At 41.8% G+C, this 12,319-nt stretch overlaps 1 protein-coding gene and 1 long non-coding RNA gene across 5 annotated transcripts in view; one reads left to right on the forward strand and one right to left on the reverse strand.

Annotated features, from left to right (window-relative positions):
* LOC140337598 (uncharacterized) overlaps positions 1-12,319 on the forward strand; it is a 402,692-nt gene that overhangs the window by 276,047 nt on the left and 114,326 nt on the right. The gene's annotated exons all lie outside the window — the stretch shown is intronic.
* Positions 1-12,319, reverse strand: part of MUS81 (MUS81 structure-specific endonuclease subunit) — a 160,637-nt gene that overhangs the window by 51,947 nt on the left and 96,371 nt on the right. For all 4 annotated transcript variants that reach the window (XM_072421314.1, XM_072421313.1, XM_072421315.1 and 1 more), the window contains exon 5: positions 6,534-6,632. In XM_072421314.1, coding sequence (XP_072277415.1) covers positions 6,534-6,632 — 99 coding nt within the window. The remainder of the gene's footprint in view (positions 1-6,533; positions 6,633-12,319) is intronic.

Genomic DNA, 12,319 nt, shown 5'->3' on the forward strand with positions numbered 1-12,319 from the left:
CAGAGGAAGTGATGTACAGGAAGTAAGGGTCCCGAAACTTGTTATAAAAAAAACGTGTGTTCGAAAGATCGGTCTTACGAACAATCATTCGGCACACTGCTCCTTTGTCTCTCTGTGCAATATGTCTTTTCGAGTCTTCCTCAGCAAGAAGAAAGCAGCTTTTGCTGTGATGTATCAGCCAAGTGAACATGAAGATGATGTGAAAGTTGTGAAGAAGTGCTGGGTTTGGTGTAAAGATTGGTTGTTGGACTGAGACAATATTTCGCATGAGAATCTGCTACGGGAAACTGCGCCTAACATTCCCAGATGACTAAAAAAATTCCCTTTGCATGTTGGATGTGTGTTTCCAGAAATTACTTACTGCAGCGGGACTGTTTTTGCAGAAACAAGTGACCTTCAGAAGAAAGTTCATAACAGCTGAGCAGAGGTTGATCGCCATGCTAAGATACCTTGCCACTGGAAGATCTCTGCAGGACAAGAAGTTCTCCATTGGGATCGCACCGCAATGGGTCATATTATCCCCGAGCTTGAAAGATGAGTACATGAAGGTCGGTGCCCCATACAATCATTAAAACAAAATTACACTTTCCCTTCATAAAAAAAGATAACATTTATTTACCAAAGTGCAATTTTTTTGTGAAACTATAGCACATAAAAAGAATAAATAACAATACATAACCGTGTAAAAAATAACAATAAATAACAATTTTAACAATGTTAACAACAATATAAATGCAATAAAAATTTGTGACACACTCTCGTTATAACTCCGTATATTGGTGGCCTTCATTCACAAAACTATAGTAATTTGATCGAACTGAGGAAGGGCAGTGACGAGGCTCATATTTGAGGCGTGGAGTGTAGTTAGTACAGGAGAAGGGTGAGGCTGCGGGTATGGAGTGGGGAAGGAATAAGTAGGGTATTGTGGCTTTAGTTGGTGCATCAATCCTTTGACTACATCAGTCACAATCAGCTCCACAGCACATGCTACTTCTGGGATCATCTGCTGAAGTTTAGCAGCAATGCAGAAGCCAAAGCTATCAATCTGATCCTCTTTTTGGTTCAGTATTGCCATGGCATGCTGCAAAGTTTGCTTTTTTTCCAGCTCCTCTTGCTTTCTTTTCCGATTCCTGTTTTGGGTAAGGTTTAAAATCATCAGAGTGGATGTGGCAGCAGGTGAACTCTCTTTAAGGTCACTGGAGGAGGAAGTCTGCAAGAAAAATAAATAGAACATCATATTATGCATATTAACTCTTCTTGTGTTCTCCTTTCAGTTTCCTAATACACCTGAGAAATGGCTGGCCATCGCTTCAGATCTTCAAGATTTTTGGAACTTCCCAAATTGTAGAGGAGCAATTGATGGGAAGCATGTAAGAATCACCCCACCGGCAGACAGTGGATCATTTTATTACAACTATAAGAGGTTTTTCAGCATCATGCTCATGGCAATAGTGAATGCCTGGTATGAATTTGCTTTAGTTGACATAGGAAGAAAAGGGCGCATGTCTGACGGAGGGGTTCTGGAAGGTACACCATTTCACAGGAAGCGGATGAACAAGCAACTGCACCTTCCTAGAAACAGCCAAACTGTAGAGGCAATAAACTTTGTGTTTGTTGCAGATGAAGCATTTGCATTACATGACAACCTGGTAAAACCATATCCTAATTTGGACCAACAAAAACAAAATTTCAATTACAGGTTATCTTGTGCTAGGTGGGTGGTGGAGAATGCATACGATATTCTAGCAAATCGATTCAGAATATTCCATACTGCTATCAATCTGCGAATAGACAAAATTGACAAAGTAGTCTATGCTTGCTGCATGATTTTCTATGTCGCAATAAGTGCAGTTCATCATTTGCTCCTGTAATGGAGCAAGATTCTGCTACAGCAGCACAGCACGAAAGCAATAACCAATTTACCGGTCTAGTGGACCTACAGCTTGCAGTACTTCAGAATGCTTCAGTGTCAGCGAAAGAAAACCAAAGCAAGGACTTGCAGTACTTCAACACCACTGGAGCAGTGGAATGGCAGGATAGCATGACATTTTAGTCTTTACACCAAAATGTTTGCAATAAAAATCTGTACTAATGTTTTTCTTGCTTTAATATTATTAATATTAGTTGTGCCTGTGTTTTCCCAAATTGTACAGTAAAAAAGGTTTTCACTAACTTACCTGGTCTTGTGTGATGAAAATGTCAGGAGTCTCATCAAGGCTCTGTGTCTTTCCCCAGCATCCTTGTTCTCTTCTTCCAGACTGCACACCTATGGATGACCTTCATCTTGATCCGCGGTAAATGCCAAGAGGTTAAAGTACCATAATTTAGGAATATATACATCCTGTGTGGCAGCACCTGACCGTTTTAAAGCCTTTACTTTGTTAATTTCTTTTTAAAACACGGTGCGCAAGTTTTGGATCTTGTGCTTCACATAGTTTATGTTGGCCGCAGGATTTTGTTTTTGCAGAGCTCCACCATAGCGGTATACGCCTTCATCTTTAGGTACCAGTTGGAATACTCCCCAGACTTGACCTTCCACAGACAGGGATGGGATCTGTAGGTCTCAATAAACTCAAGCATGAAGTCTGGGTTGTTGAATGCGTCATAGGCCATGATCTCTGAAAAACATATAAAAAAAAATATTTATAAAAATCATTAGGTAACTTACACCACTACACATTAAAATAGAGTACAAGTACAAATCAACATAACCTACCTTACTAAAATGTTCGCACAAATGTTCATTCAGAAATAATCGTATGACCGAATGTTCAGACGAACGCACGTGGAAGACCTTGCATGGACTGCAGATTTCCCACAACACCTTGCATGTCCAGGCACTTCCTGTCACATGATATCCTGTGATACTTGGGAGAGATGTCACAGCCAAGACACAGCCTTTCCAGAGCATCACCAAATGACACGAGGAGATGGAGCTGATCGTGGCCATTCTGGAGAAGAAGGATTATGATGCTAGGAGGGCTCATTACTCTTCTCCTAATTAGATCCAGGAAGGATCTAATTATGGAGACTGTACAGACCAGGTTGGAGGATAAATTTGGGGTTCTCTGTGCCAAGGACCAGCTGAGAAAGCGGTGGTTAGGCTTAAATAAACAGAGAGGGTCATGTTGGAGGTACGAAAAAAAAAGTACAAAAAAAAATTTGTTTTTTTTATGTTTTATCTATTACTTTTTTAATATTATTTTTTTCATTTATTTTATTTTTTTCAGTATTTTTATTTATTTATTTTTTTTGCATTTTTTTTTTATGTTAAATATTTTTTCTTTATTACATTGCTTTTTTTTTGCATTAGGGCGCCGTGCATTAAAAGAAAAAAGGCTGGCTGCTAGGGAGGCACATCAACAAGAGCCAGAGGTAGAGGAACAGCAAGACATAGAAGGTAGGATATTGTTATATATTTAAGCGTAAAAATGTATCATAACATTTCTGCAGAGTTGATTATGGTTTCCCCTACAGAGACTAGAGAGGAGGAAGTAGTGTGTACCTCAACACTGGCTATTGACCCAGGTATGAACCAAAACTGCAGAGAGTTAAGTTGCATATGATTGTTTGTAATTTAACGTATTCTTTTTTTTCCTCATGAAGTTATTTCAGAGAGAGAGAGCAGGAAAGCCCTGAGCCAGACACATCAGGACAGATGGTGAGGGTTAGAAGTTTGAGGAGAGGAGTACCAAAATCTGTTGGTAATTGTGCATGCAAAAAAAAAGATGTCTCAAATTAATGTGTCAGCTTACCTTTACAATAACTGTGTACTTAATGTGCTTCTTTTTTTTCCAACACAGGTGGAAAAAAAAAATGATGGCAAAAATGATGGCTAAGATAGGCGCCCTGCAAAATAGCTTGCAGAAACTGTTCAAGGCACTAAGGCATGCAACCATGGACCTGGAGGCTCCCAAAAAGGAGATGCAAGTCCAGTAGAAAATACTTTTTTTTATTTTCTATTTATTCTTTTTTATGGTTTTATATGTTTAATAATAAAAATTTTGCATTTAAAAAAAAAAAACTGTCATTTACTACTTGACTGCCAGGTAAGGTAAAAACAAACATCAACTGAAAGCCGCTGCAGTAAAGCAAATGCAGAGCATTAAAAAGGAGGAAACCAAGCATCCGGTGATGCCCATGAGTTCAAGACTAAAGGCTGTCATTGCCAGCAATTTGTCCAATTACTTTTAAGCCCTGAAACAAAGTGAGTGTGTTAGTTCCTCACATTTTTATGCAGTCTTTTTGTTCTACCCACTGAATTAAAGCTAAAAGTCTGCAGTTCAATTCGTCCTGGAGCTGGCCCCAAGTGCCAGCTTCAGGACGGATGTCAGGTTGACGTGGTACCAGATGCTGGTCACCCCAGGAGTGATCGGTTTGCCCTGCGGGATTGAAGGTAAGTGTGTTTTTGTTTTTTGGAGTATAGTTCCTCTTTATTGTGATTTGAGCACCTTGGGACTCATATGTACAGGGTGTCTTAAAAGTCACTACAAACACTTCACTTATTCTCTTTCATTCCAGGTATCAGCCCGAGAGATCTGAGGCCATCAGCATATGACAACTAAGGCTTTGCAGTTTTTGTGCATCATTCCCTTAACCATGGCTCGCCAATTGACATTAGAGCAGAGTTCCAAAATTGCCACCTGGCGAAAAGTTTTTCAGTCCCCAACTGCAGTTCAGCATGAGTTTGAGAAGCTTTATGGCCGTCACACAATTATTCATGGCAAGTTTCTCGAAACAGGATCTGTTCTCGACAAACCACGCAGGGGAAAGCCTGCCACTACCACCACTGATGAAAACACCGAACTCCTGGAGCAGGCGTTCGGCGCAAAGCCAGGAAAATTCCATCTGGAGGGCTGAACTGGATGGCAGGGTGATCTCCTCCTGTGTCACTGTCTTTTTTCGTCTGTCATTTGCAACCCCTATTTAATATACAGCTATGCGTAATATGTTGGTGCTATGAAAAATCCTGTTTATTAATAATAGTAATAATAATGATGTGGAAATGTGTGAATAACTCCTACACCATTACCAAAATGATCCTCAGCTCCTGAAAAACTTAAGGTTCAGCAACGAGCCAAGCTTTCCGGTCAGATTAACCGACACAACTGCCGAATTTGGGGAAAATCAAACCCAGCAGAAATTCTCGAGTATGAGACTTCTCCGTGGTGGTTTGGTGTGCAATGTCTAGCACTGGGCTAACTGGACCATTTTTCTTTCATGATGCAGCCAGTAACATGACCACTATTACAGGGGAAAATTGTCTGGAGATGCTGCAGGATTTTGCTGTGCCACAACTTCAGATGAGGAGTGACTTTGCTAATGTTTTTATTTCCAACAAGACAGAGGCCCTCCCCACTTTGCCAGGTTAGTCAGAGGTTTCCTGAACATTAAGTTTCCTTACCGATGGATTGGTCGAAGGGCTCCCCTCGAATGGGCTCCACACTCCCCTGACCTTTCACCTTGTGATTTTTTTGTGGGGCTATATCAAAAGCAAGGTGTATGCCACTAAGCCCCTCAACCTTTCACAGCTTGAGTAAAGAATATGCATGGCCTGCAGCGAGATCGAGGAGGAGATACTGCAAAACGTTGGAGAGGCTTGCGTCCGAAGGTGGTTAAAAGTTGTCGAAAATAGAGGTGCTTATGTGGCGGTGAACAATTAGCCTTCAAAGCGTTTGAACGTAATGGCAAGCCTAGCAAGTAAAACTGCAAGGATTCCTTAGTTGATGCTAAAAATACAATAATTACATTCTTGTGTAATTATTAGGAATTGTGGGACACATTTATTACACATATTTATTACCTAAAACTTCTGGTGGGTGTAACCTTATGCAGTAGGGTAGTTGATAGGGGGAGGTGTAATTTCAATGCTATACTCAAGGCTCACCCTTTTCCCCTACTTTAGGTATGTCCCATTCTCCTCTCTCCCTTTATATGTCTTCATCCTGTATGTTGTGTAATGTGCTCCCTTAGAACAATGGGTTAAGTGACGGGAGTCTCCAGCCAAGCAGGTACATTGTAGGGTAGTTGCACAGATGTTAAGTTTCTAATATATATTGTACAGGATCACAGGGTTGGATACTTGATGGAAGTTACATTTCCCCTATATAAGGGCGCTAGTTCTTTTAGATTGGTGTGTCACAAAAAGGATTTCAGATTATTTCTTAGGCAACAATTTTGCTGTGTTTTTTCCCTAGTTGTCATGGGACTCGGACTGAAAGGGAAGGGATTTGCACCTGCCCAGCAGTAAGGTGGAAATCCTATAAGGGCTCAGGTGTGCAAGAGGGAAAAAGAAGTAGAACTGCAGGAAGTGGCCTGCAAACAAGCTTGTGGGGAATCAAGCTAGGATGGTGGTGTTGTTACATAAAGACTTGTGTTTGTTACACCCTTTTGGTGAAAAGCGTGCTGGTTGCGGTCTGAGCTAATCCCCATATTTTACAATATATACACACAAATACATACATACATACACACATTTGTAAGTAATGTATGTACCTTTAGATTTCAAATGGTCTGGATCTCATCCTACTTACCTTGTTGTTCTTGAAGAGGGTCAGAAGCACAGCGTATCCTCCTGACCTTTTCTGAGGCACATACTTGCGCTGCTTTTTTCCATCTGTCTTTTTCTTTTTCTATCATTACAAAAAGCAAACAGAAAATCATTATGTTTTGGGAAGATGCCCCAGGAATAAATCCACCTGTTAAACATTTTTCAGTCAATGCATTGAGTGGTAGGATTTCTGAAATGAACTCCACACATTTGCTATTTTTACCCTTTTTGTCAACTTTTGCACATATTTTATAGAAAATAAAATATAAAACAGGAGAAGAATTAAAGGAAACATTTCTGAAGAGAAATACAATACAAAGGCTGTCATCATTGACACATTGGTCTGATGGGCAAATTCCTTTTCTTTGAGGTCTATTTATAAAGCAGATAATCTAACATTTAGCGAAACATTCCCTGGTGGAGAATCAGTTACTGCCATCAAAACACACGGACCTGGAAGATTAACCAAGAATAGGTCAGCAAATAATGTTGGATTTCTTTGATCAGCAAATTAAGTAAGAGGGTGAGCAAAATAACCAGGAAATTTTCAGTAGGTAGCAATGGCAGCCCCTAGTTCCCATATTTCCCTTAGGAAAAAGTTACTTAAATGTTGGGAACGAGTAAAAATTGTAACATTTACTTTAGTCATAAATGACACATTAAAAAAACTTGTTATAATTATATAGTCAATTATATGGAAGGAAGGAGAGATATGGCAAATAACACAATAAATCTGCAATAAACAGTTGCAGATTCAGACATGTAGGTATATGTGTGACGAACGCCCTTTCAGCCCACACCCCTGGGCATAGACTTTCCAGGACGCTCAGCAACAGTGCACACACCAGCAGGCTGAGATGGGCCTTCACTGGGCAAAGTTAACCACTGTTACCCCTTTGTAAACACACCATCACAGGTAGACTGCCACCATATGCTTAGACGGAAGCACACACCGTTTCCCCTGACAACTGCAGTTATTATTCTGCTTGTTTAATACTGTCTGTGTCACCCGCTGCCACTCCAGACAGGGATGTCTCAGCAATCACGTTTGTAGTAGCGTTTTCGGGTTAGCACGTTACAATATTTATACTTAGAGCATTTTTATAGTATTTAACCTCCTGGCGGTAAATTTCTGTCTGGATTTATATGTCTAAAAGCAGTACATTGTCTTTCATGAAAATGTATTTTACATTGTAGGCCTGTAAGTCTTAGGCATAACTCACCGAAATATCTCCAATATCACAGGTCAACATGTCATTTTCATCAGATATAATTTTATGTGGGCTTTGTAGTATTTTTTATGCAGATTTTAAATCTGTGTTCAGTTTTTGCAGCTAATTATATATATGTGTGAAATTCGTTATAAATAGCCCTAACATATTACAACAGTTTTCTTTTTTTAAGGTTAGAGACTGCACTAACTGCGACTGATTTCATTTGTCATCATGCCTAGAAATTGCCTTAATGATCCAGACAGTTTCTGTTATGTATGTGGGTCATTCACAACAAATCACAAATTACCACACAACTTAAAAAGATATACAAATTATATTTCGGCTGTCCACTTGGTGACCAGGATAAATCTTGGGCTCCACATGTCATCTGTACCTGTTGTTCCAATGACTGCGTGACTGCCTAAATCAGCATAAAGCAGCAATTCCATTTGCAATCCCGATGGTGTGAAGAGAACGGCGAGACCATCTAAACGACTGCCATTTTTGCCGCATCAACAAAAGTGGATTCTTGGGTAAAACTAAGCACAAAATTCTATATCCCAGCTGCGATTCTGCAATTAGGCCTGTTACCCATAATGAATAACCATAATTACCCATAATGTTACCCATAATGATTCATTGCCAGTTCCAGTACCGTCGCATGATGGACTTGTTTCTGTAGAAGGTGATGAGGAATGCGCAGCCAGTCACAACCCCCAATCATCTGGTCCTAAAAACTTGGCCAATGACGATTCAGAACCAGAGACTTTTACACAAGCCGAGCTGATTGATCTCTTTAACAGTTTGTCACAAGAGCATGTTCCATCTGAATAGTGTATCTTCATTGATTACTTCATTAATTCCAAACCGAAGTTTACCGATTGCCCATTCCGTAAACCTAAAAGAGTCCTATTAAAAATGAAGTTACTACTCGAAGCAATTCAGTATAAAACACACCAGTGGTGGGGATCCAAAGGTCATTGGCTTGCTGATGGGAATGCAAAGAGGATTCACAAAATATTGCTGTTTTCTGTGCCTGTGGGACAGCCGATCTATGGGAGACAATTATGTCAAGCATAATTGGCTACCAAGAGATACCTAGAACAGAACAAGAAAAAGCAGTGTCAAGTTACTGCCTCTGGTTGATCCGCATAAAATATTTCTGCCACCTCTCCATATCAAGTTGGACTTGATGAAGAACCTTGTAAAGGCCATGGCTAAATCAAACTCCATGGGTTTTCAGTACTTTGTTGAGAAGTTTCGATACATAAGCACTGCAAAAATGAAGGAATATTTATAGAGCCACAGATCAAGTCTGCTTGATTCATACCAGAAACTGGGTTGTCGCAAGTCATTAAAAATATATTTCTTGGGGCGTGGCTAGCCGATGGCTGGAAAGGACATGTTCCATCCTCGCTCTGTCCGGCCTAAAGGGAATCCATGCTATATCAGCGCCATCGACCCTTAATATCAACATCTGATGGGGCTCAAAACGAAGAGTAGCCAGAAGGCGAAGGATGCGGGTGGCAGCAGCGCCTGGAGCAGAATGGGTGGCTATTTTACATCAGGGGTGCGGCCCGCAAGAAACCAGGCACTGAAGCCGCGGCCTCAAGTTGCAGCCGCGGCACCAGATGAGGAATCGCAGGAGAGTTGCCTGCACACCGCACCACCACCGGATCCAACCCCTCAGGTACCTTTATTTGAGGATTCCTCCTTTCTCTGCTCCAGTACCCCTTGATTCTTCTATAAGAAGCCCCCATCTCATTGGCTCCATAGAGGACTCTCCCCCTCCCTGCTCACTATCACATAAGGATGAAGAGGCATGGGACTGGAAAGCTCACATAAGGGCTTCCCCCACTAAGCAAGATCTAAGCAGTAGTATTGGAGGGCTTGAGGCTAGTTGTAAAGCGGAGTTCCAGGCCATTCAGAAATCCCTCCAGCAAGGGACTACCACCACCACTGCCATGCAATCTACCTGTGCTGAGCTTACCTTCAGGATGTCCTCTCATAGCAATATACAGGAGTGTCATGAAGCGCAAATTGCCACACTATTCTTGCTACATAATGATATGGAAAATCGCAAAAGCCACAATAACATCGGCATCAGCGCACTACCTGAATCAGTTCCTAACTCAGAATTGGTTGCAGCAGTGAACAACATTTTTGCTAATCAGGTAAATGTTCCATCTGATGTGGACTTAGTAACTGATTGTGTACATAGAACTCTTGGTCCTCGCAGTAAGGATGCCCTAAGCCCACGTGATGTCATCTGCAGAATTTATTTCTACCGTACTAAAGAGGACATTATGAGGAAAGCCAGGGAGGTCAATTCCATTGAATATGCAGGCGCAAACATTCAACTCTTACCAGACCTCTCCAAATTTACATTGGACCTACGCAGGGCCCTTAAACCACTGTTACAGATCCTGAAAGAAAGAAACATCCATAACAGATGGGTTATCCACATCTTTTGCCATCCTCCTGATTTACCTGGACTTCTTGAAGATTTGCATCTGCCACCGCTGCCTCTTCCGGATTGGCCTTCTACGATGCCTACTCCATATCGAAGTCTTCCCGTGCCATCTTCCACACCCAACCACCTCCGTCTTCATTCTCTCTAGCGCTTTGTCATCTACTCAAGAGCAATCACCAGTGGCTCATACTTCCTGAGCTCACCGTCTACCTTTCAAGCGTTGGAATCTACCTATGTTTCTTCGGTCGTTCCTGATTTTGCATCTTTTTTGAAGATGTTTTTACCGCTATTTTTTCTTCTTTTTTTCTTATCTGGGCAGCTGCACTTTGTTAGGGATACTAGGATCCTCATGGGGACGTTTCTGCGAGCATGTTGGAACATTTTTATTCTTTGAACAAGATAGGCGTTCTGCCGTTTCTCGGAATTGACTTCCTGATGCCGTTAGTTTTGCTTCTGGCGCCCCGGACTGGTAGCTTGAGACTGTATTACATCTAGTTCTCTGGGATTCGGTAGCTCAGTTATCTAAAATTGCTAATGCTTTACATGCCTTTTGCATTGTGTTTTCTGCCAGGGAGCCTTTAGCTCCCTTGGTTGTGAGGGTATTATTGTTTTTACCTCTGCTACTCAAGGTATACCCAATGCATAGTCTTTAAAAATTTGTGTTATGTTAAGATTTGTATTTCCCCATGTTTTATGTATATGGGGTTCCCCCTCGGGCGGGACTGGATAGGTCCCTCTAGCGGTTGACACTTTTCCCACATAGGCTTGCTGTCCTTAGTTGACAGGTTTTTGGGATATATTCCCGAATTAGGTTCCCAACCTGCAGACGTGAACTGGCCCATCCCGTCTGCTAGGTGCACACCTTCCCCTCTATCCCCTAGTGACGTTTTTGCTTTCCCTCTTGGGACCTTCTAAACTCCCTCCCGTCCCCTCTCCCCCCTCCTCATTGACTCTTCCTTCCCACTGACTCCTGTCCCTGGTCGGATCATGCATCCGGTACTGTTACTTTCCACCTCTCCCAGGTGACCTCCCGTGGGTGAACATGGCAGTGCAATGACTCATTGTTTAAGGACCCCATTTGTGCCAAGGCAGTGGTTGACTCTATCACTAATTTTATACATGACCATTCCTCAGACTCAACTCCCCTTCCTATGCAATAGGAGGCGTTGAAGGCCGTTCTCAGAGGGATGCTCATACAGCAAGGTTCATGGCTTAATAAGATCAGATCGCAGGATATAAAAACCACACAGACTAAAATCTAACAGAGGTTTTACATAAGCAAGCTCTGTCCCCTGATGTATTTTTAGAATTGACCCCAGCCAGAACTCCTAGAACTGTATGACGTGGCACATCAGCACTACAGGGACCGTTTCCGTAAAATGGTGTATCAATACGGTTTAGCCAGACTTTTAGCCAGGGGGCTTCACCTTGACCTCCTATCACTTACGTCCCATCAATCCGAACGGTTCAAGGAGACTTGACTTCTATCCCCCAGGATATACAGCGAATTTTCCATAAATACTATGCGGACCTGTACCAACTCCGTCTGAACCCAGTCACTCCCCTGGCCCTCCAAAATTACATTGGTGAGACAGCCCTCCCATTGTTAAGCCCAGAAGTTGTGTCATCTCTAGAATCCCTATTTACAGAGGAAGAGGTGGCAACGGCAATCAAATCTACTCTGGCAGGGAAGAGCCCTGACCCGGATGGGTTTACTCCAAAATTTTATAAGCTACATACTCTCAACCTGGCCCCTTTTTTGACAAAGGTTTTTCTTCTGTTTCTGTTTCTGATCCACTCCCGGCCCAAAGCCTAAAAGCCCATGTTACAATTCTCCCCAAGCCTGGGAAGGACCACACACTATGTTCCAATTTATAATCCCATATCTCATCAACGTCGATGTAAAACTGTTTTCTAAGATTATTGCCAACAGACTAACTAAACACATGCCTTCTGTATTACATAGAGACCAAGTAGGATTCATTCAAGGCCGAGAGGCAAGAGATAATACCATCAAAACTATCCTTCTAGTCCAATACACCAAAGCATCTAAAACTCCCATGTGCCTTCTTTCGGTTGATG

This window comes from Pyxicephalus adspersus, chromosome 9 (genome assembly GCF_032062135.1).
Source record: "Pyxicephalus adspersus chromosome 9, UCB_Pads_2.0, whole genome shotgun sequence".
Classification (NCBI taxonomy): Eukaryota; Metazoa; Chordata; class Amphibia; order Anura; family Pyxicephalidae; genus Pyxicephalus; species Pyxicephalus adspersus.